Source organism: Heterocephalus glaber, unplaced genomic scaffold (genome assembly GCF_053883595.1).
Source record: "Heterocephalus glaber isolate CG9 unplaced genomic scaffold, H.glaber_assembly_v1.0 deba00000621, whole genome shotgun sequence".
NCBI lineage: Eukaryota > Metazoa > Chordata > Mammalia > Rodentia > Bathyergidae > Heterocephalus > Heterocephalus glaber.
The window spans coordinates 29,907,553-29,933,624 of NW_028258153.1; the positions used below are offsets into that span (position 1 = coordinate 29,907,553).

General features: G+C 36.5%; 1 protein-coding gene across 6 annotated transcripts in view; it reads left to right on the top strand.

Moving 5' to 3' along the window:
• The window catches only part of Agk (acylglycerol kinase), a 93,518-nt gene that overhangs the window by 39,781 nt on the left and 27,665 nt on the right, over positions 1–26,072 (top strand). For all 6 annotated transcript variants that reach the window (XM_004851293.4, XM_087206324.1, XM_004851295.4 and 3 more), the window contains 4 exons: positions 4,362–4,454; positions 8,261–8,293; positions 9,448–9,542; positions 19,993–20,062. In XM_004851293.4, the coding sequence (XP_004851350.1) occupies positions 4,362–4,454; positions 8,261–8,293; positions 9,448–9,542; positions 19,993–20,062 (291 nt within the window). The remainder of the gene's footprint in view (positions 1–4,361; positions 4,455–8,260; positions 8,294–9,447; positions 9,543–19,992; positions 20,063–26,072) is intronic.

Genomic DNA, 26,072 nt, shown 5'->3' on the forward strand with positions numbered 1-26,072 from the left:
CCAGCACTGCAAGTGTGGTCTGCCTAGGGAAAAGTAAAGCAAGACTAACAAATCTCACTCCATATCTTATTCTTTTGAGAAGCCCAAGATCATACTTTTCTTATTGTGGATGTGGCATGCTTTTGAGTGACAGTGTACTCATGGATGTCCCCCAAAGTTCTTATATCTTGTTTTCTGCATACCATTAGGCCACTTAAAAAACATTAATGGACTTTATTTTTTAGAACAGCTTTAAATTTAAGGAAAAGCTCAACAAAGTACAGAGGATACCTATATCCCCCTCTCCCCTTGCCCACAGTTTCCTCTGTTATTAACGTCTTCTATTAGTATGTTATATATATTGATCAGTGAACCAGTATTGACCCATTATTAACTAAAGCCCATAGTTTTTATTTTGATTCACACTTTGTATTGTGAAGTTCTGTGGATTCTGACATATGGATAGTGCATTGTGTTCACCATTACAGTATCATACAGATTAATTTCACTGCCTTAAAATTCCCCTCGGCTTTCCTATTTTTCCCTTCCTCTGCCACTGATATTTTTACTTTTGCCTTTTTGGAAAGTCATATAGTTGGACTTGAGCAGTACATAGCTTTTTCAGGTTGGCCTCTCCCATTTAGCAGCGTGCTAGCTATTGATTTCTTTTCTGTAGCATTTTTAGGTTCCTCCATTGTCTTTGTGGCTTGATAGCTCATTTCTGGGTAGTGTTAAATAATATTCCATTGTGTGTATGTATTGGAGTTTATCTATTTACTCTTGGAAGTAAATTTTGATTGCTTCCAATTTGGGCAATTAAGAATAAAGTTGTTATAAACATTTTTGTGCAGGTTTTTGCATGGACGTAACTTTTCTTCTCCTTTGGGTAAATCTCTAGGAGTGCTAGTGCTGGATAATATGAAAGAATCTATTTAGTTTCATAAGATATGGCAAACTGTCTTCCCAGGTGTCCATAAGGTTTTGCCTTCTCACTAGCAATGAATGAGAGCTCCTTTTGTTCCACATCCTTGCCAGCATTTTCATCATTTTGGACTACCCATTCTAATAGATTATATGTAGAGCAGTCATGGTTGTAATTTGCAGTTCCCTAATGCCAAATGATGTTGAGCATTGTTCCATATACTTTTTATCCACTTGCAGATCTTTGCAGCGGTGTCTCTGCAGAGCTTTGTCTTTTCAGTTGGGTTGGTGTCTTACTGAGTTTTATGAGTTCTTTGTATTTTTAATATATTAATCCTTTGATAAGAAATTTATTTTGCAAACTTTCTGTGGTATTTCTTTCTTGTTCTAGTTTCCTAATAGTGTCCTTTTTATTTTTTTTCTGAAAAAATAAAGCAAACTTTCATAATTAAATAATAAGAGGATAACAATAGTTATTACATTGTGTGTCATCTTCAAAGTAGTTACTCAGTGTAAGACATAAACCAAAAAAAAGACATAAACCAAAAAGATTCTTCAAAAAAAGAAATAATCTCCTTATAATGTGTTTTGCAGAGCAAAAGTTTAATTTTAATGAATTCCAATTTATTAGTTTTTTGGGTTTTTTTTTTTGGTTTGGTTTGGTTTGGTTCCAGTACTGGGGATTGAACCCAGGGCCTTGTGTATGCTAGACAAGCCCTCTGCTACTGAGCTATATCCCCAGCTCTACTAATATTTTCTTTTATGGATCTTGCTCTTGGTGATGCATCTAAAAACTTATTGCCTAGGATTTAGCTTAATGGCATAGCTCCTGCCTGGCAAGCCCAAGGCCCTGAGTTTGATTACTGCTACCAAAATAAAAACTCATTACCACATTCAAATTGATTTAGTCTTTCCTATGTTGTCTTCTAGAAGTTTTATAGTTTTGCATTTTACCTTTATGTAAGTTATCCATTTTGAGTCTCTCACAAGAACTAACTCAAAATGGATAACTTACATAAAATAAAAAATAAAAGCAAAAAGACACTATTAGGAAACTAGAAAAATAAAAATATACCAGAGAAATGTTTGCAAAATAAATTTCTTATCAAAGGATTAATATTGATTTTTTTCATTTATATACTTAATCATATAGTAATTTTTAAAAAATTAAGTTCCTACTATCACCTAAGCCCATTCTGAGTATTGAAAATACGTTTTAGACATAATTCTGTTTTTAAATAGCTTACATTTAAGGGCTGAGGATTTAACTCAGTGGTGCCGTGCCTGCCTGGCAAATGCAAGGTCCTGAGTTTCGGTATCAGGTACTGAGAAAAAAAAAAAAGCTTCCATTCAAAGCTTGAAAGAACACAGAAAATACATATAACAAATAAACATGTTATTTGTGCCAAGAAAAAAGACAGAGTGTAATGGAGGTCATTTTAGTTCAGCTGGTCCAGGAAGACTAGTTTGATAAGATGACCTTTCAGTGAGCCTTACAGAGGCTTGCGGAAAGAGGTTGGTGGCAAGGCATACTGCCTGTGCAAAGGCGCTGAGGCATGAATGTAGATAGGATGTTTGAGGAGTAGTAAGGAGGCCAGTGTGGTTGGAATGGAATGAGCAAAAGGAGAGAATGAGAGGGGCTGAGGTTGAAGAAGTAATTGAGCAAGTTCTTCAGCTTTTTATCACTTACATGTTCACTGAATTACCTTTTATCCCCATTGTTGGTAAAGTGTGTAGTAATATTTTACTACTAAACTGATTGGAAGGTTGCAACGTTTAGCACTCTTCCTTTGGGACCTTCATGAAAGTCTTAACAGTTTAGGAAAGACTCCTGTTTGAGAAACAGTTTTCATGAAGAAAGTGATTGGAGAGCCCTAACAAAATGTCCCTCGAAATCTTCCAACAATTTGACATTGACATTCAATTGGTACCTAATCCACTTACTGTATTCAGCATATTGTTTCCACATTCACCTTATCCACAGGGATATCATCAAATAACTTGTGAGGAGCCTGTTGGAGAACAGATACAATTATTCTAATTTCCAAATCTATTGATCTATAATTTGTTAAAAAGGAACTGAGGATCTTATTGAATCCTTGCAGATTCCTAATGATTCCTGGGTGTTCACAACCATCCTTTTGACCAAGATTGATGAATATTCCTTTTAAAAATATTAAATATTTGTAAAATTTATAACTATAACACCAGTCACTTTCTCTTTAGAATAAAAATAGAACTATTCATCATAAAATTAAATGATAGTATTTTAGGGACCCCCTTTTTCCTCTTGGTGAACTGTGAATCAGTGTCAGATTAGGATTTAGTGACTTGGTGATAACCAACAGTGTGTCCAACACTTCAATTCTGGCACCAGTTCCTGGACCGAACACGGACTCCATAGGTTATGGGTTCTGTCTCACAAGACTGCTCGCTTTAGGTACCAGTGGAAAGTTTCAGGAAGGGGAGGCCACATGTACAGACCAACAGCTATAAACTCCCTTCTCAGGTTGGATACTTTGCTAGAATAGCTAAGACTCAGGAAAACACTTTACTCACATTTACTGGTTGATTATAAAGGAGCTAATTCAGGAGCAAATACTATTTAGTTTTACCTATTAATATGCTTAGTGTACTTTCAATTGTAGGAAATGTTTCCTGTTTCAGTGTTAATTACATTATATCTTTTAAAAGTTAGTGTTTGGCTTTAGAGGTATACATCTCATTGGTGGCTGAAATGGTTCGTTTAAGTCTCTGCATGCATCTGAGATGAAACATTTTTAAACATGGCAAAGCTTACGTATTCTTTTGTGAGTGCTTTGAAACACACCTGTATTTTTATGTACAATCATAGCAAATCTATAACTTCCTATTTATTATAGTACAGTACTGATGCTGAAACATTACCTAATTGCTTTATATTCTGTTTGGGGAAGCACAAGGAAGCTAGTACTACCACTCTCCAACATACATAATTTAATGGATAAGGAAGTTAAGATCCAGAAAGTTAAAGCCATTCAGCTGAAAAGTAGCAGTTAATCTAGGTCTCTGGCCCAGAAATCTGTGCTCTTTTCATTATATCTTCTGGTTCCTATTTGCATGTACACTTGAGTTCTGTCTTCTTAGGATAGCAGTGGTTAAATGATGGAATGGCATCTTTGCTGGACTGGAAACGAGTCCTTTGACTACCTCTCTACCTAAGTGAAATAAGTTATTGAGCTTCAATTTTATTTTTAAAGTAAAGAGCTGAAGTTTCTGAAGTCCCTTCTGGCTCTAAAAGAACAAAACTATACGTAGTTACTTTCATAGCTGTTTGTGCTTTTTTTTTCATTTCTATCAATTAGGTAAAATTCAAGGAGAGTCTATGTAAAAGAAATATTTAAAGAAAATATTCCACATATTTAATGTTTGTACCTGTGCCCCTAGGATAGTAAATTTACCAAATTTCCTTTGTATTTCAGACAGATTATGAGGGACAAGCAAAGAAACTCCTGGAGCTGATGGAAAACACAGATGTAATCATTGTTGCTGGGGGAGATGGAACCCTACAGGAGGTAGGATTTTTTCTCTTTGGGCTATTTTGAAGGTGAGAAAAATGAAAATTAGATTTTAGATGCTTATATATTTATGATTTTTATATCTCTTCCTGTTGAATTGTTCCCTTAACCAGTATGTAGTGACCTTTTTTGTCTCTTCTGACCAGTCTTGGCTTGAAATCCTCTTTGCAATTAGAATAGCTCTTCCTGCATTTTTCTGGGTTCCTGTTATGTGAAGTATTATTTTCCATTCTTTGACTTTGAGTCTGTGAATTTCTTTTTGTATTAAATGTCTTTCTTCTATGAAGCATATTGTTGGATCTTGATTCTTGATCCATTCTGCTAATCTGTGTCTTTTGATTGGTGAGTTGAGACCATTTACACTGATGGTTATAACTGATATTGACTTAATCTTTGCATTATATTATTTTCCTGCTGTTGGTTCCCTTTCTTTTGTATTTAATTGCTCACCTTTCCTGGTGGATTCATTCTGTTGAGCTTTTTGACATTGATGTCTTCATTGTCTCTTTCTAGGATGCCCTTGAAAAATTTTTTGAGTGCTGGTTTGGTGTTCATGAATTTCTTTAGATATTCTTTATCAAGGAAGTATCTTATTTCTCCATCAATTTTGAAAGATAATTTTGCGGGATACATCAATCTCGGTTGGAGGTTGTTTTCTTTTAGGGCTTGAAACACTTCACTCCAAGCCTTCCTTGACTTAAGGGTTTGTATTAAAAAGTCTGCTGTAATTCTGATGGGCTTTCCTTTAGAGGTGATTCGTTTCTTGGTGTAGTTATAATTTAAGGAAATTTTTTTGAAATTCATTCTTTTAGGATCATTGCTCTCAAATTTAATATAGTTCTAAATTTTTCTCATGCACTTTTATTACATTGCTTTTGTAAACCCTCTCTTTGCTTAGCACATAGAAAGGTTTCTATGTGGTCAAAATTCAGTTTGATAAAATTGAGTAACAAGGGAGGCAAAATGGTTGTGGGTGGGATAAGCTTATTCTGTTTTGAAGGGTCACATGAAGTAACCCTGTTTGAAATGGACTCATAGTTTCAGGTATGAGGACTACGTGTTATAAAGATTTCTTTTAAAAATGCATCTATCTATTCTCACATCATTTCTGTCATATGTTTTCTTTTAATACTACGTTTATAGGAAGAGGGGCTACATGTTCAGATATGTGGATCTGGGTTCCCCTCTGCATTGAACCCAGGGCTTTGCACATGATAGGCAAGTGATCTGCCACTGAGCTCCATCCTCAGCTCTGTCTTTTTTACTACTACATATCCTCAGTGTGATTCCACTGCACACCTATTAGAATGGCCTAAATCTAGAGCACTGGCAGTGTCCAAAGCTGATGAGGACCATCATTCTTTGCTGATGGGAATGCAGGATAAGCAAAATGCAGAGTAGCATAGCCACTTTGGAGCAGTTAAGTGGTTTCCTACAAAACTGAAAATGCTCCTCCTATATGATCCAGCAGCTGTGTGCCGTAGTATTTACCCAAAGGACTTGAAACCTGATTTCCCCACACAAGCCTGAATATGACCAGTTCCCCACAATGAATAGACTCATTATGCACTGCAAATATTTACCAGTAAAAATAAAATCAAACTATATATACATATTAATAAAAAAGGAAAAAATCCCACACACGAATGTGTATAGAAGCTTTCTACATAATACACAATTGCCAAAACTTGGAAGCAACTAAGATATCCTTCAGTGAGTGAATGGATAAAGAATGGCACATTCAAGCCTAGCATAGTGGCATGTGGCTGTAATCTCAGCACTCTAGCAGGCTGAGACAGGGAAATTTCAAAGTTTAAGCCCAGCCTGTGCAACATGGTGAGACATTAAAAATAACAAATTTTAAAAAAGGGCTGAGGATGGAGCTCAGTGTGAAGGCCCTGGGTTCAATCCTCAGTACGACAACAACAACAAAAGTGCAATACATTCACACAATAGCATAGTATTTGGCATCATGAGAAGTTATGGAGGAAACTTAAATGCTTATTGCTAAGTGAAAGAAGCCAATGTGAAAAGGTTACACACTGTAGGGTTTCATTATTTGACATCCGGGAAAGGCAAAGCCCTAGAGATGCTAAAAAGACCCATGGTTACTAAGGGTGAGGTAAAAGAGCGGCAAATAAGTAGGCAGAGCACGTAGCATTTTTGGAGTAGCAGAAATACTCTGTATGATACAGTAATGGTGGATGTATGTCATTTTTTGGTGTGGGTTCATCATTTGTAACACACACACCATCCTGATGGGAGATGTTAACAGTGAGATGCTTAGGGCCTGGTGTTACATGGAAAATCATTGTATCTTTTCTCAATTTTTCCATGAACCTAAAACTGCTTTTAAAATAGCTTATTACTTTTAACAAGTGACATATTCATACTGCTTATTGTGGGCCAATAAGCACTGCAGGGGTGTTATCCTGCAAGTGTTCTTTCTCCTCCCAGGAGGCCAGGGCGGTCAGTGAATGTGGGAAACCTCTGAAGAGCTCCAAGTATGTGATACTGCCCGATGCTCAAGTGTGGGGTTACACACACTATTTCATGTCCACAGCTCACCTCTGGTTACCTTCATCTCTCTTTTGTGGCAGGAGGCTCTCATCAATGTGCAGGGACCAGAAGGTAACAGCAGACATGGCTGTCCTAGGGACTTGGCACCAATGTATGCCTCTGTAAGCTTCTTTAAAAAGGCTGCACTAATGATCTTATAATTGTTTTTATGGCTTTTTAATGAAGTGTGCAGCGCACGGATGGCATGAAAGAGTGAAGTAGACCATGGACAGTCCCATGCAGTCCTGAGGCTCTGTGAAGCCAGAGAAGATGGAATGAGGAGATTAGTGTCAGGCCTGGGTTTATAAGGTGGTTTTAGGGAAAGATAATAAATTCTGTATTTGGTATCATCAAAATCATACTAAATAGGCATTGATTAAAAAAAGGGATTCATAGGAAATATACCTGTATTCATCAGCTTACCTGCCACTGGGACAAACTACCCAACATGTACAACTTGAAGTAGTTTATTTTGCCTCATAGTTTCCATGGGTTCAGTCCATAGTTGGATGGTTTCAAGGCAGAATAGCATGGCCAGATGGCATGGTGGAGGAAAGCCATTCACTGCACGTGGTTAGAAAGCAGAGACAGGGAGACGCTTGGGATGAGACTGCATCCTCCCATGTCCTGTCCCAGTGGCCTGCTGCTTCTGACCAGCCCCACCTCCATTCTTGAGACTTTTGTGGGTCATATTGGGTCTAAACCATAACAATACCCAAATTTGAATACATGATTAATATTCATTATCTAGCATGGTGGAATTATCAGAAATTATTTTTTCTTGTATTTTTTATAGTTTTGTGGGAATATTGCTATCCCCCTTGTCTTCATATTTATTTCTCAGTAAGAAACATTTATTGAGTGCAGATTTTTGAGTGTAATAAGGTGATTTTTCTTGTATTTCTACTTCATAGTAGTAAACTAGGCTCTTTCATGTATTTGGTGTGTACATCACACTTATATGGAACTTAAAAGATTACTAAACTTATGTTCTTAAAATATTTTATTAATATAATGTGGAGTTTTTATAATTAGCATTTGTTATATTATTGATCGTAGGTCAAAAATAAAATATTTAACTGATCATATTTTAGAATACTGTATGTTTTAAGAGTCAATGAATCACTTAACATAGTGTCTAGAAAGAAAGTGAGAATAAGTTTATGGTCCATGAAAATTGAATCCAGTGCTTTTATGTTAAGGGAAATACATATTGTTTATAAATAATTCTTTTTCATTTGTAGGTTGTTACTGGAGTTCTTCGAAGAACAGATGAGGTAAGCTTTTAAGAAAGAGAAATTGCATTTTACCCTTAAAGTGGGCCCAAATTGTGAGTAGATTGATTTTAGAAAAGACAGTACTGTGGTCTTTGTCTCTCTTAGTGACCCATGGTGGGCTTTCTGCATCGATAATCCAGAGTACCCAATACATTTTACTAACGGTTGTTTAAAATATAAAATTTTCCTATGGAATCTTTTCGTCAAAAAATTGTGGTATGTTCATGTAGTGAGAGCAAGGCAACAGTTAAATGAATGAACTAGATCTATAAAGATCTACATGTTTAATTCAGTAAATAGTACTCCATATTGGTGGATATTTACATATGTAGGAAGAGGAATAATAATGTGAATGGAAAGGAATCACCAGCCACAGGATGATGTTTCCTCTGAAAAGAGACACAAGAAAAGGACCATAAGGGGGCTTCATTGTTGTGTGTGTCATTTTATGTCTTAAAACATCTGAAACAAAATGTCAGTGTGAGCACTTGTTAAATCTGGATCATGAGTGCATGGGTGTTTGTAATATTAATGTCCTTATCTATGATAGTTTAAAATATAACTAAAAACAAAAAAAATTCTCACTCCCTTTGGTAATACTAGATTGTGCTCAAAATAGTGTTTCGGAACCTTAGTGTTTATTGTATCTGTGACATTTAATTAAATCAACTGCTATGCCATATCCTTCTGCTACTTGAATTTTCTTATTCTCTTTGCTTTATTTATACTTAAGATAATTGATAAAGTACTTGTCATTGAACACTTGTACAAATGGTAGACATTTTTACTTGGATTTTATCTGCAAATTTTAAAAATAGTGTGATAGTCTAATAAATAGTCTGTCACACCAGCACATGATCCAGTATCTATTCGTAAGACTCTCCTTACCCTAAACAGATTTCTTTCAGTTGTTGTTAATGAGTACCCACATATTTCTTCCAAATTCTACATTGTCTTGCTTTCTTGACAGCTTCATTTTAGAAACTACTGACTTCATAGTGTTTAATTACTGGCCTACAGATGTGGAAAGGTGACAGGTGACAGGCAGGGGCAGGGCCAGTTACTCTGTCCTAGTGGACACACCTGTGTCTCTTCATTAAGTGATTTCTAACTGTATACCAACCAAACTTTCCTCTTTTTCTTTTTTTTCTTAGGCTACCTTCAGTAAGATTCCCATTGGATTTATCCCGCTGGGACAGACCAGTAGTTTGAGTCATACCCTGTTTGCCGAAAGTGGAAACAAAGTCCAGTAGGTTGTCAATGTGGAATATTAGCATTTGTGGGTGAGCGAGCCTGGGAATGAAAATTCACATGTGTGATATGTTTTGTTTTGCTAACTTGAAACTTCAAATAATTGAGAGGAGGGCCTGTATCAAGGTTCAACCTTCAGTTTGTTGGGAAGTTTCCCAGTTGGGTTATGGGACTTTGCTATTCTAATAATAAGTTCCCAAGCCGGCTATGGAGATGAATATTTTATATGCTTTGTCAGTTATGAAGATGCCAGATCTGACACAAACTGTGTGCTTTTACTTTGGGAGATTGTTTTGGGAAGGCAGATTTATACAGATCACTTGTTTTCTTGAAGTATACAAAATGACAGATAGCAAGTCCCTTGTGATGACTAAACCCACACCCTCAGGTTCATTATTTTGATAATATAAATAGCTAAAATGACTAAACATAGTCAGATCCTTTTGGGAATGCCTAAAGTGGTAGGCAGTATGGCTAAGGTAAACAGGGAAAGCAGTATAGCCCTGAAATCCAAATTAAATTGTTGTACGTCTAATAATGTCTTCAGGAGTCTAGCAGATTCTTTTTGTTCTTTCTTTTCATGAAAGCGTTAGGTGAACAAAGCCCTGATCTCTCAAGAAGATAGGGATCTTGGAGTCCAGCTTTCACAGTGATTAATACTCTTGAGCAAATGGTTGTCAAGAAGATCTAAGCAAACGGAGAGATCTGAGAGATAGTTACATTATCTTTACTGTGGGGTTTGTGACACATTGGGAAAAAATTAGTAAATAGTTCTTGAGAAAATTAACAATTTCTCATAACTTTTTTAGCTATAACTTTCAAGAATCAATAATAATACTCAAGTAATTTTCTGTTTCGGTTAAAGATTTTTTTTGGCTTTGGAATTCTTTGTGTTTGTAAATTTTGTTGTAATTGTAGGAGTCAGCTTTTAATAATTCTGTATTTATAAAAGCCTTGGTCCATCTATCAGACACAACTAGGCGTGGATGTAGGAATATATCATGCCTTTATTCAATCTTCTCTTGTGCCTCACACTTTAATATAATGGGTATCATTAATTATTCCCCTGCCATTCTAAGACCTCGTAAACAGAAGAGACCATTTCAATTTGCCATAATTTTTGTTCCCAGTTTAGATTTTTTTTGGGGGGCGGGTGTTACTGGGGATAGAACCCAGGGACTTGTACTTGCTCTGTCACTGATGTTTTTATCCCCAGCTGCTTTTAAATTTTATTTGAGTCAGTGTCGGTCTTGCAAAGTTGTCCATGCTGGCCTCTAACTAGCAATCCTCCTACCTCAGCCTCCTAAGTAGCTGGAATTACAGGTGTGTACCACTATGCCAGGCCTAGTTGACAAGTTTTGAGAGGCAATAGATAATGACAAGTGAATTACTCACATTTTTGCTTATCTGACATAAATACTCTGATTCAAGTCTTATTTACATTAGAGAACTTGGGTTTCTCTTGTGTCAACAGAGGTTTCTTTTTTGAACACTTTAGCCAACATTTCCAAATAGTGTGTGTGTGTGGTCAGAATTCGACTACTTTCCTTGGAGTTCCCCTTGCCTGTCCCAAAGCCAATTTAGGTGGAATATGGCCACCCTCAGGATCTGAAATGGCATTCCATTTTGGGGGGAGCCAGTTTTCTCCTGTTGTTAAACTACTGTTATTATTTTGTTTATAATTTAAAGATTTATAAAATTTAATTTATAAGCATGTCCCAGGGCTCTTAGGTAATCAACTAACTCTGCCCTGGGTTCAGAATTTTGCAGACCTCCTAAACTGGCAGTTGCCTAAGGCTATTTAAAAAGAGTAAGACTTTGCTTTTTGCTCTACTGCCAAGATTTCTTGTACCATAATTACTGCAGAAGAAAAAAGAATCTTTACCCTAGAATTTGGAGTGTTGTAGGTAAATAATCCTAAAAGTGCTGTTCCATGTTACAGTGCCGGTTTATGTAGAACTTTCAGTTATTGCTGGAGAGTGATAAATAAAAGATTGCATTTTAGTTGTCTTTTGCCAAGCAATTTAGGGAAATAATTTAATATATAAAAAGGCTTTTTGAGTTGCAATCTTTTTCTAAGGTCAGTGTCTCAAAGGTACTTACTAAACATGTCAGTGTGCTGGGTACTGTTCAAAGGAAGCACAGTGCTTTAGTATCTTAAACTTGTGAGCATGCTACTTGCTTTCTCCTAAATTGGGTCTCATTTTAAAAAATTGCTTCCCATTTCCTATGTAGCATCTGTACTGGGGGGAAAATGGGATAAAAATGTGTTTGTTGAGAAATACAAGAAAGTATAATAGACTCAATTTGCTTACTAGGGAGCTCAGAATTTAATTCAAGCATTTAGCATGTACATTTTAGGGATTTCAAAGTGTCTTAAGTCATACTGAACTTTGTGAAAACACTGGATTAAGTAATAGGACATGTTGACATTTTAAACCTGACCACCGTGATGGGGAGACCTGGGGATCACATAGATTTTGGATGTGGATTTCTCTTTGGGAATCGATAGATATGCACTTTGTACTAACGCAGCTCACAAGGCAGAGGGGTGTATTTTTGCAGTTAGACTGAAGTCAGCTTTTGTTTAGCATATGTTTGCTCATCTTCTTGGGAATCTCTCTGAACCTCTTTCCTCATGTATGTTTATCAAATGTACAATAATTGCATTGCCTTCAGAAAACTAAAGCTAAAATGAGGACTAGTTAAATAAATATAGTTATTCCTGAAGATTTATTGAAAATTCATTTGGGAGGAAAAACAAATAATAAATAGGATGACATATAATTACTGATTCCGATTCTGTAATTAAAACAGAAATAAAGCAGATTATCCTCTATTCTCATGCTAACTGCTTTACCTAGATTTTTTTTAAAGAAAAGAACACTTTATAGATATTTCTATCAGTTACCGTGGAAAGGTGACCTTTCCTACCAACATCACAGTATTAACTGGTTCTCTACAGGAGAGAGTAGATTATAAGGGGGGCCCTATTATGTGAGAAACTACTCATTTGTGAGTTGAAATTAGTTTCTAAGTGACTCCAATCTCTAGTTTTACTTAAACATGGACTAAGTAATTATTTTACTTTATTAATAATAATGACTGTAGTCTAAAATATAAGTATATAACAAGGCAATAAAATGTCAACATTGCTAACTGTTTACAAAAAATATTAGATACTTAAGGGTAAATCTAATAAGATTGATAATCCTGAAACTATACATCATTAAAGAGATAAGAAAACCTAAATAGATGGAAATTTATCTATATTCATGGATTCCATGATGCAATACTGAGATGTCATTTCACTCCAAATTATAAAGTCAGCCCAGTCCCACAGTTCCAGAAGACTTTTGTGGAAATTAACTAATTCATGAAAGTTTTATATGAAAAGAGTAAATTAGAATAGCCAAAATAATTTTGAAAAACATAACAAAGTTGGAGAACTTTACCTAATCTGATGCTAAGACTTACTCTGACCACAGTAGTCAGGACATTGTGGTATTGGCAAAGAAGAGAGACATAAATCAGTAGGGGAAAGGGTCTACAATTAGACCATGTGTAGATGGATTATTGATTTTCAACATAGGCCCCAAAGCGGTTCCATGGAGAAAGGACAGTTTTTGTCAACAAATGGTGCTAGAACATTGACACAAGTATAAAACAAAAACAAAAAACTTGAACACATATCTCAAAGCATATCTAAAACTTAACGTGAAATGAATCCTAGACTTATAGATAAAATTTAGATGAAAACTTTTAGTATTAGGGAAATGCAAATTAAATGCACAATGGATATTATGGATCTTATTAGAATAGCTTAACAGAAAAGGGGCTGAAAACCTCACAGCAGGAAACACCCACAAGTGTGTAAGCAGTCACTGAAACTTGTGTATTGCTGGTACGAATGCCAAATAATAGTACATCCACTATGGGGCATGGTGTGGCAATTTCTTATAAAATTAAGCAGCAAACACCCTTCTAGATGTTTACCCAAAAAGAAATAGACACGGCCGTACAAAAACGTAGACATGAACACAGAGAAGCCTTATTCCTGAAACTGGAAACAGGGTTAATGCCCATCAGTTGATGAGTGGATAAATAACTAAACATGTATCTGTATGATGGAATACTGCTCAGCAATAAAAAAAACTCATCTACTGATACATCCAGTAACATGAAGGAATCTCAAACTAGTGCTAAGAGAAAAAAGCTGAATTGGAAAGACTTCACACTTTGCCGGGGGGGGGGGGGTTGGTAGTACTACAGGCTGAACCCAGGGTAGTCACACTGAGCTACATCCCCAGCCCTTTTTTTATTTTTTATTTTGAGACAGGATCTTAGTAAGTTGCCCAGGTCGATCCTCCTGCCTCAGCCTCCCAGCGGGCTGAGATTACAGGCATGTACTACCTTGCTTAGTATACTTGTTGATTCTCTCATAGGACATTCTGAAAAAGGCAAAACTAGACATAATAGTTGCCAGGAAATGATAGTGAGGAGAGGATTAGCAACAAAGGATCAGGAAGATATTTGGGAGGATGTTGAAAATGTTACATATCTTGGTCATGGTGGTGGTTACATGATGGCAGGCATTTGTCAAAATGTGTAGAACAGTATGCCTAAAAGGGTGAATTTTACTATGTATAACTAATACCTCAATAAACCTGACTTTCCAGTTTCCAGTTCTGCATGTATGGAGCTTGGAAGTGGCTACTCTAACCTAACCAATAAAAAGCTGAACGGAATGAAAAATCAACAATTCTTCTTAGAGCAAAAAGAGGGGAGGACACAGGCCAAATCACTTCTTCCAAGATTGGAGAGCCTGAGGGTTTAAGGAGCTAGGGAAAGGGAATTCCCAATCCTTGTCATCTCTAGCCCTCCATGTGGAAAAAGAGAAATATCCAACCTCTCTAGCTGTCCTGCCCCACATAAAGGGGGTAGAAAAAGTTAGGAGTTAAACTAGAAAAGTAACTGGGAAATCCTCAAATTTGTGGAGATTACACAGCATGTTTCTAAATAATGCATGGATCAAAGAAGAAATCTCAAGGAAAATTTAAAACTATTTGGAACTAAATGAAATCTGAAATACAGTTTACCAAAATTTGTGGAATGCAGTCAATACAGTGCTTAGAAAGAAATTGATAGCCGATATGGTGGCATATACCTGTAATCCCAGCACTCAGGTGGCTGAGGCAGGAGGATCACTGTAAGTTTGAGGCCAGCCTGAACTACATAGACCCTGGCACAAAAACAAACAAAAAAGGAAATTGAATGTATATAGTATTAGAAAAGAAGGATCAATCATCTTAAGTTTCCACCGTAGGAAACAAGAGCAACAACAAATCCAAAGTGAACAGAAGAAAAGAATAACGGAAATTAATGAAATTGAAAACAGGAAATTAATAAAAAATTAAAACCATAATCTGTTCTTTGAAAAGATTGATAAGATCAACAGGTCTTTGGCCAGGCTAAATTAGAAAAACTAGAGAGGACTCAAATTACTAATATTAGTAATGAAAGAGGACATTCTGCAGATCTTACAGACATTAAAGGGCTAAGAAAGGAACGTGATAAATAAGTCTATGCCAACAGACTTGATAACCTAGACAAAAGGGACCATTTTCTTGAAAGACACAACCTGACAAAACAGAAAAGCAATAGGTGAATGGATAAACTGATACATGCAGACAATAGAATATTATTCAAAGCTGAAAAAAAATGAGCTAGCGAGCCATGAAAAAACAAAACTAAATGCATATTATTAAGTGAAAGGAGCCAGTCTGAAAAGGCTGCATGCTGTATGATTCCAGCTGCTTGAATCTGGACCAGGAAAACTATGGAGATAGTAAAATGATGACTAGAGGATTTGGTGGCAGTGAAAATACTGTGTATATACTTCAGTAGTGGACACATCATTATACATTTGTTCAGCCTCATAAAATATAACCCTAATAAAAATGTGGACCATGGGTAATGATATATTGATGTAGTTTAATCAGTGGTAACACATGCACCAACCTCTTTGGTGGAGATTTTGATAATGGGTGAGGTTATGCAGGTGTGGGCCTGGGGATAGGAGGAATTCTCGGTGCCTTTTAATTTTACTACAAACCTAATGGATCCAAAAAAGTCTTAAAGATAAGTCAAAAAAATTTGTCCTTTCAAACTTATATAATTCTTGCTTAAGTAAACATTAGGGAAGAATTCTCTCCAGTTTGGCTTATATCAGCATGGACCTTTTGGGGCTATTCTTTTTTTAAAAATTTTTTTAATTAAATAACTTTATTATCAAACACACACACAAAAATTGAAACCATTCAAAGAAGAACAATGCAAGGGGAATAAAACTACAATAATATTCAAATACAGTAGAACTCAAACAAAACAAAACTGAAAAGCGCTTAAACATTTTTCCATAAAACTTAAAAAAGCATCTCAACCACCAACAAGACACCAGAGGATGTGATTTGTTTCGGAAAGGTCCCCAAAACCAACATTGAATAAATAATGATCTGGAAAAAAAACTCCAGTTAATTAGCAGACTACACATAAGCCAAACTTCTCCCTAATTTAGATTTCGATACAGTCATGTGACACGTGATGGAAACACAATCCGAGAAATATGTTATTAGTTATTTGTGTATCCTTATTTACACTTTCAGTTTCTCACGCCAGAGAAACTATTCTGTATTTACACATATGTGTCCTATTTATTTTACTTACGAGGATGGCCTCAGTATGCATCCATTTAGCTATAAATGTCTCTAGTTTCTCATTCTTTATGGCTGAGTAGTACTCCATTTTATAAAAAAAACCACATCATCTTGTGGCTGTTTATCATTTATTCTAATTATATGCTGGACCCTTGTACTCGATCATTAAAATTCATTCATTTGGAATAATTTGAGGATCAATAAAACTGGTAACTATGAGGCATTTAAATATTAAGTACATATGTATGAGTGATTTCATAGTGGTAAGAAAATAAAAATAAACTGTTCAGTTGTGTATAACACTAGGTAATCACCTTATTTTGAAAATTGATGAGAAAAATGTTTCAAAATTAAGAATTTATCTTGGCTTTCTCATATGACCTATATTGCAAGATATCCAGATCGTTAATGAGTGAAAGCTTCTCTTTGTAGACCAGATAATAAATTAGATGGAATAATATAATTAAAAGATGGGCAGTTTGTAATTCTGTTAATTAAAAAATGTCGGAAAGGATTTTATTTTCAATTTTATGTATGTATGTTTTTATTTTTTATTTTTTATTAGTACATGTTTGCAGTACATAGTGATTAGATTCTTCATGGGGAGTTAGTACATAACACATCTTAATTCTTTTTTATCCTGTCTTTCCCCCTCCCTTGATCTCTAGGTCCTCTACCTTTTGCAAAAGGTCTATCTCCCTTTTTCCTATTATCTATCTTTTATTTGCTCTTTATTTATGTTTTAAGTATCTCATATAAGAGAAACCATGTGATATTTAAGCTCCCATGTCTGATTTATTTCACTTAACATGATCTCAAGGTGCAGCCATTTTCCTACAAATGGTTCAAGTTTATCCTTTTATGGCGAATAGTACACCTTTGTGCCTAAATACCACATTTTCTTTATCCATTCATCTGTTGATGGACATATTGGCCACTTCCAAGATTTAGCTATTATGAATTGTGCTGCCATAAACATGGGTATGCATATACCACTGTAATATGATGTCTCTTTCAAGAAGACACCTAGAAAGAGACTAGCTGGGTCAAATGAGTTTCAATTTTTTGAGGAGTTTACATTCCCACCAACAGTGTGGAAGGGTTCCTTTTTCCCAACAGCCTTGCAAACATCTGTTGTTATCTAATTTCTTGATGATAGACATTCTTTCTGGAGTAAGATAGGATCTCAGTGTTGTTTCAACTTGCATTTATTTCTCTAATGGCCCAAAATGTTGAGCATTTTTTCATATATTTGTATGCCTTTTGTACTTTTTCTGAGAAGTGTCTATTCATTTCAGTTGCCCATTTTTTTGATTTGATCTTTTATGTTGGAGGGATTCTAATTTTTTTTTTAGCTCTTTGTATGTTCTAGATACTAGTCCTCTGTGTGAGAAGTAGCTGGCACATTTTTCCCCATTCTGTAGATTCTCTTCATTCTGTTGGTTGCTTCCTTTGCTGTGCAGATGCTTTTAAATTTGTTATGATCCCATTTGTTGATTCTTGATGTTATTTCTGGTACAATTTGTTTCTATTCAGGAGGTGCTTTCCTACACCTATGTCTTCAAGAGTTTTACCAATTTTATCTTCCAACAGATTAAGTATTTCTGTTTTAACATTTAGATGTTTGATCCATTTTGATTTTAGTTTAGTGCATGGTGAGAGATATGGTGTGGATTCAGACTTCTGCATGTGGATAGCATGTGGTTCTGGTTTTTCCAGAACCATTTGTTAAGAGGTTATCTTACCTCCAGTGTATGATTTTGGCCTCTTTGTCAAAGATCAGATAGTTGAATGAGACAAGGATTTTCAATGGTGCCACATCACAGAGATATCACCAGATATTATGTATCTCCTAGTAGAAGTAGACATCACCACATAGGGAGCATTTTTGCCAAAAACTGTAAAGCTGAACCGGATACACATTTCTAGTCTAGATACTCTGAAGATAGGAGGAATAGAAATGTATATTATTATCATGGGTATGCAATCAGTAAAATCCAAAACCTCATGAAATTCAATAAGAGCTATTTCTTTAAATTGGAAAATGAAATAGGGTATTTATAGAATAAGAGAGACTTGAGACACAAGCTAATTGCAATGTGTATGTCTTATTTGGATCTTGATTTGAGCAAAGAAGCTAATATGTATGTATGTATACATATATATTCATATGATAATTGGGGAAATTTGCACATAGACTAAATATATGTTGATATAAATGAATTACTTATTTTTTTAAAGTATGTAATGTTTACTGTTTTTTGCAGTTCATTTTTTTTTTTTTTTTTGGTACCAGGGATCGAACTCCGGTCCTTGCACTTGTGAGACAGGCGGTGGAACCACTGAGCTAAATCCCTGGCCCTTTTTTAAAAGAATCTGCTCTTTGGAGATATATAATGAACTATTTATGAAGTGTTAAGATATCTAAAATTCATTTTAGTCTACAGGTTCATGGGCAAATGGAGCATATAAAGGAAGTAAAGTTGGCTGTAAGTTGATAATTGTCAAAGCTTATGAGGAATATATAGAGGTTCATGGTATTACTCTCTATGCTCGCAATTCTATAGAATAAAGTAACTCAGCAAATATGAAGTGCTGATTATGTCCCTTGCACCATGTCAGGTGTATGTTTTGCATTGGTCAGTAAATGGATGCAAATTGTCACTAACCTTATGGAACTTTCAGTCTCTAGGAGGAAACAGATGAGCAAATAAAGTAATACTAAAAGTAAATAAAGAAACAGGATAGTAGAAGTTGTGATCTGTGCAGAGATGTGAACAGTGTAGTGGTAGAGAATACGCAACAGGGAAGCAACTACCTCTGGGCCTGATGGGGTGGGCCTCTCTGAGAAATGGACAGCTCAGTTAAGATCTGAAGGATGAAAGTAGCCAGCCTCACAGAGACTGCAGCAGTTTACAGGCTGTGTGAGGAAGGGCTTGGTGTGTGTCTAACTCTTTCTGTTCTGAGAGCAAGGACTTCACTGTGCAGCCACTTGTTGCTGTAATGCTTCTTTGATTGACTGTGCATTTGTATCCATGTGTGTCTAACCTCAGACCTAATTGAAGTACAACGTCTAGAACTGCATGTAAGGCCTGGCATAGTTTCATGTGCCCTGGATGGCTGTCAATAGAACATGCCTTTTGAGGAGTACTATTTTACGTATAGACTTGTCAAGTCTCTAAGAATGTAGATAAGAATAGTCTCCAGTCTTTGAACAAACGAATCGGCAGTTAAAATGACATTCATCCTAGTAATCTTAAAAATAAAGGAAACATGTTTTGGGTTCCAGATTGTTTTGCTATCATAGCAGCAACAAATCCTGCCCTTTAGTTACCTTTCTGACTGTTAAGAGTGAAAATAAACATTGTTTTTTGAAGTGCCTACATTTCATACAATGAATAAAAAAATTTTTTATGTATATAAGTATCATATTTTCCAATGACAAACATGAGTCATGCCAATGGATAGACTCACTAAATGTTAAGTGATTGATGTTTTGTATAAACTTTTCCTTGCCAAATCCTTCTTGAGTCTGTATCAGCGCCTTCCACCATATTTGTTTAGGTGGTTCTTTCCTACTCCTTTGGATTATTTCTGTGTCCTTGGATTATTTTTGAAAGACTATCCTTTTCCTGCCCCAACTCCTAGTATTCGGGGCCAGAGTGTCTGTGTATGGTGGGGAGGTGTTGCTTATTTCCATGATGTACTCATTTCCTTTCTGTTCCCCTTTAGACATATTACAGATGCTACACTTGCCATTGTGAAGGGAGAGACTATTCCACTTGATGTCCTGCAGATCAAGGTGAGGTCTCTTCAGATTTTGAAACATTTATCACAGTGATACACACATGTATTAAATGTAGCCATTTAAATGCAGTTTTGAACACAAATGTCCCTCTTTCCTTTCTATCCCAAGTATTCAACCCTAGAGAAGAAATTTTACCTGTTCTACCTCTTATCAATAATAAATATGCTTAGCATCCTACTTTAAAAAAAAATGTGGTAGGGGCTGGGTATGTAGCTCAGTGGTAGAGAGCTTCTTAGCATGTATGAAGCCCTACATTCAATCCCCAGTACTACCAAAAATAACAGTTTGAACATTGTGATATAAAATCAATATCATATAATTTACCTTCTCAGCCCTTTAAGTGTATAGTTCAGGATTGTTGAGTATATGATGCTCCACTGTGGTGTATCAGTTTTAGACCTTATCTCAATCTCTTTATTATATAAATTCCTAGTTAGGCATGGTGGCTCATGCTTCTCATTTTAGCACTCTGGAGGCCGAGGCAGGAGGATCACAATTCAAGGCCCACTAGACATTTTAGTGTGAGACTCTATCTCAGAATAAAATGAGGGCTGAGAGTGTAGCTTTATTCTTTTATATCTCTTTCTAATATAGTGGTACCTCTATTGATTACCTTTGGACCACAGATAATCACAGATTATTCATATACCTCCTATAGTTATGTTAAGAGCTCATAAACATAAAGTACTTAGAACAGTGGCTGGTTTCATTTTACCTCTGCCTTGTTCTTTATATCCTAACAAAGGTGAACCCTTTCTCATGTCCTGTCTCTCCTTTGGAGGAGCTTGTCTTTGGAATTCAGATCACTTGGTGGTCTGCATGTTAGCTCTCTGACTACCTTAATAAAAGATAGGATTTTGTAGATTGTATTTTTCTTATTTTCAGTGTGGGATAAGGGTTTTTTTTTTTTTGTAGCTTCCTACATCCTAGGTGAGAACGGAACTTTGTATTTTTCTATTGGATTGTCTAATGTTTTCTTACTGATCTGCAGAGGAATTCCTAAGTTTTAGAAATACGTCTGCTAGCTATGCCTACTGGAAGGGCTCAGATGCAGTGATGTCCCACAACAGTGAGCATACCTGAAATCTAAATTTTGATCTTTTAATGCTATTCCCTAATAAAAATAGCCAAGACTCTGTGAAGGGATGGTTTTCAGAGGCAGAGGAAGAACAAGGCAAGAACATACTCAAAAATTGATGGTAACCTTTCAGAAAGACATAAGAACCAGACTGATGGGGGCAGTTTAAATATCAAAAAGAATAATAATTCCTTAAGAAGTGAAGAATACCCGAGTCCACAGTGATGTTACAGAAGAATAGCTAGCTTGTAAATGTAGAAGGAGTGATAGAATAAAAATATTCCCATTTTACAGTCACTATTTTGATGATTCAAGTCAAGATCATCAATTGATACAAAAGCCATTGGCCAAAAAGCTGTTGGAAAACATTTCTGAACAGTCTCAAAACCATTTAACAATTTCTCCACTCTAAAAGTGCCACTTTATCCAAACTATCAGACTTGGTGTCACCAGTAATGGAACAAGCTGACATTGTCTGTCTGCCTCTTGAGATAATGTACTGAGATGGACACAACATCAAAAATGTCATTTTCTTCCTCAAATGCTTAATTAATCTGAATCTAATAGTAAAATAATCAGATAAATCCAGCTCATGGGACATTCTAAACAACATTTTGAGTAAGCCTATTCAAAAAATGTCCATGTTATAAAATCCAAAAGAAGGTAGAAAGTCTGTTTAATATTAAAGGGAAACTAAAGAAATTAAATCAATATAAGATCCTGGATTGGAAAAATGAAAAGCAATGGCAATCATAATAACAGTCATAATTATTGGGACAATTAGAGATATTTTAATTTTAATATGAATTATATCTTACAGATTATATATTGATGTTTAATCCCCCCAAATATTGTGCTTGAATCCAGGGGTGCTCTACTACTGAGCTATATCCCCAGCCCTTTAAAAAATACATATATATATTTTTTTACATTTTGAGACAGCTCCTTACTGAGTTGCCCATGCTGGCGTTCAGCTTGCAACTCTCTTGCCTTAGCCTGGCAAGTAGCTAGGACTGCAAGTACACACCACTGTGCCCGACCCCGACCCAGTGTTAGATTTCTTGAGCGTGCCATTGGTTGTCTGTGTACATCCTTGCTCTTGGGAGATATATGCTGAAATATTTGAGGGTAAAACGTGCAACTTACTTGTAAATTTGACAACTCTGTAGGATAAGGCTGATATGGAGGAGATGTTGGCAGTGGTGAATTTAAGTGAAAGGTATAAAAGGTGTTCATTGTGCTATTTAAACTTTTGACATTTTTCCAAAGTAAAAACTGGGGGAGAGAGCAGAGGAGGGAAGGTCTAGAAGACATTTTGAATTCTTGACCAGGATCTTCTCCTTGAAACTAATTTAATTCCCAATTTAATAGATATTCTTACTGGGTATTACTTAAGCAACTATTCCTTCTTCATCTAAACTTTTTTGTTTTGTTTTGTTTTGGTACCGGGATCGAACTTGGAACCTTGAGCTTGGAAGGCAGGCAGTGGAACCACTGAGCTAAATCCCTGGCCACATCTAAACTTTCTTTCCTTGGCAAAAAAAGGGACAAATTCTTAAGAATGTAGAGCTGTGAAATTAAATCACCTTCCATGTACTCTACTCAGATTTGGCCTTAAAATGTACCAGCTACATTCAGGATAAATATTTTATATTTATTCCTTTCCTAATATTTGCAAAAGAAGAGACTGTACTGTGACATGATCCTAAACTTCTGTCTCCAAACATTGCTATTAGTTATACTGGTTGAGCTTCCCCAATCTGAAAGTCCAAAATCTGGGGCTGACCCAGAGTTTCAGATTTTAGAAGATTTTGGATTTTTGGATTAGGGATGCTAAACCAGTAAAGTCTACGCAGATATTCCAAAATTCAAGAAACTCTAAAATGTGCAACACTTCTACTCCCAAACGTTTCAGATAAGGAATTCTCACACTGTATGAGAGTTTGCTGTGTGCATATTTACAGTTGGCAAATGAACCTATGAGTTCGTAGCCTATTTTCTTGTTATTTTTCTTTCTTCTTGCACTGATGTCTAGACTATGTACGACAGTCTCATTGGGCTTGATAAAAGTGATTATATTGCCATTGATCTTTCAAAATACAATACATTATTCTCAAAAGATGGGAGGGCTATCCTGAAGGAAATTCTCCCCTAGCAAATATACTACTGATATATGATGGTATTATTTTAAAATATTTTTATGATTAAAGAAGGTGAATCAGGATGTACCTCTTAATAACTAACTGAGTGATTTACTGCTTGTTTTACTGCTTGTTTTATATTCAGTGGAAGTAATACACTCCATAGTAACTAAAATTTAATTGGAAATTCTTGCTGTGTTTGTATTTAACATGTTCATGGTGGGGCTGTAATTCATGTCTCACTGCTGGGTGGCTTGGACCACTGGTGGTACATGCATGACTGTCCCATTGGACAGCTTTTTATTAATTTTATTAGTTTTATTAGTTTAAAAGACTGACAGATGTGATTAGATCTGTTGGTACTGCCCGATGGGGCAGTCATGCAAGTACCACCAGTGGTTCAAGCCAGTGAGAATGTGTTAAATGTCTCTTGCCTCCTCTTTCTTTTTCTTTCAAATACATTGATTTTGTGAATTGATGAAACCAGCGTCAAATTTACCACAGACGCTGTGTGTTGATGACACAGCCCAGGAAACAGGAAACTTTTTAAATCAGTTCCTAGGAAACATGGTGCAGCAGCCACTACTCCGGATTCTGAGGAACCAGCTAAGTTGAATGCGTTTTCGCTTTTCTCCTTATTTCTAGAAATTGCTTCCAGAATATGGAGAAAAGCTTTAGAGACGAAGCCTGATACCAAATTCTTCTTCTTTTAGAGAGTAACCCAAACCTCACGTCTAATGAATGATTTCCCAAAGATAAAAAGTAGTTTTTGGAAACTATGATAATGCCTTATATTTAGCATTTTATGTGTTTTACTGTGTGTTCACATCTTATCTGAATGTCCAACATGGTGAGGAAGTCAAGATGTATATTATATCCTCATTTGACAGATTAAAAAATGTCACAGGTCATGAGCCTCATTGTGCTGAAGGCAGAACTGGAGTCTAGATTTCTGTCTTGTGGTCCGTGGCTTTCTCCACACTGCTTTTTTCAGGTGGTATTCCACCTGGCACTATCATGTGACTTTTAAACAGCATTTTTCTTTTCAATATTGACATTTGTGGTGCACAGTACTTGACTGTAAAGAAAGTACTGGAAAGATTTGTGGAGTTCTTTCTAATTCTTTTGTTTTTGCTTTTTAAATTGGTTTCAACTCAGAACCAAATAGGGGACATGGTGGGAAACTAGAATGTCTCTTTCCCCTTTCCATCCTTCTTGGCTACTCAGGTTCTTTGTTTTCTTTCCTCCCTGGGCTCTGAGCATTCTCTTAGAGATGCTTGGAGCTTCAGAGGTCCTTCTCCCTCATTTCTTTCTCTCAGTCTAGGAACTAATTGACAGGAATTGTTTTCTTTTCCCTATCCCATAAGCTTATATTCCAACCACTTCTTCCATTTATTTTCTGCCACAAGCTGCTAGGCTGTTTTCTGAGGGATTTGCTCTTTTCAGGGGGAAGAGCTGTGAACTGGACAGCTCAACCCATTTCTGTGATGGTCTGGTTGTGTGCCCGTTTTTCTGTTTTGTTGTTGGACCTACCCACCTCATAATCTACTTGTTTGGACCTTCAACGGGCTTAAGATGCAGTAGTGCTGTCTGTTTGTCCATGTGACCATGTCTGTTTTTACCAAGCTCAGGGTGCCTCCACAAGGACTGGTCCCCGTTACCTTCAGCCCCTTCTGAATCCTGTTAGTGCTGTGCCCATCTGGCTCTTGATCAGGCTTTTCTAGATTTGTTTATGCACATCGGGCCTGTTTGCTCATCCCCTACTGCCCAGAGCCATCCCCACTCCTTTCTAGGCCATAGTAGTCCACATCAGTGAACCTCAAGGTTAAGGTTTACAAGGCTTTCCCATTGATCCTAACAGAGTATTCCTGCGATTCTTGCCCCTGGATGAAACAAGAAGAGACATGTTACGTCACCAGTCTGCAAGTCTTGAGCATGTACTTCCCTCAGCACTTCCTGTCTACAGCACATGCTAGGCTTTAGAACAGCAATCCATTGGTATTTTACTATATAGGAAAGCCCTCCCAGGGCCGGGGATTTAGCTTAGATGGGATTTTCCATCACCTGCTTCGAAAGTGCAAGGTCCCGAGTTCCATCCCCGGTACTAAAAAAAAATGGAAAGTCCTCCCAAAGAAGGGATTAAACAACTCAAGAAAACTGTGTACTGTATTTCTCCTTTTGGAAATTTGTTCATATAGATTGATACACTAATAAAAACTGCAGTTAAACAGAACTTGTCACAGACCAAATAACTTAGGTATCTCCCAGCCTGTCTCACCACAGAAGTGTCTGCCATTGTCACTGTCATCATGTGAAGTGACACTTGTTAGCATCTTAGGCAATGTGGGGAAATGCTGGTGAAGATGCAGCAAGCTCTGTGCTGCCTCTCTCCTGTGGGCTACAATGTTCTCTCCTCTTCAGTCTTTTCCCACCCTCTCCCAAGCTAGGTCAGTCCGTCCGTCCTTCTTTCCTTCCTTTCCTTTTCTTTCCTTTCCTTTCCCTTCCCTTCACTCCCCTTCACTCCCTTTCCCTCCCCCTCCCTCCCTCCCTCCCTCCCTCCCTCCCTTCCTTCCTTCCAGCTGTTTTTGCAGTATTGGGGATTGAACCTAGGGCCTTTACACTGAGCTATAGCCCCAACCTTTTCTATTTTTTATTTTGAGACAGGGTCTCATTCAGTTGCATAGTCACTTAGGCTGAACTTGAATTTGAATCCTCCTGCCTCAGCCTCCCACAGTGCTGGGACTACAGGCCTGTGCCACCAGGCTCAGCTAGGTCCTTTCTTTTT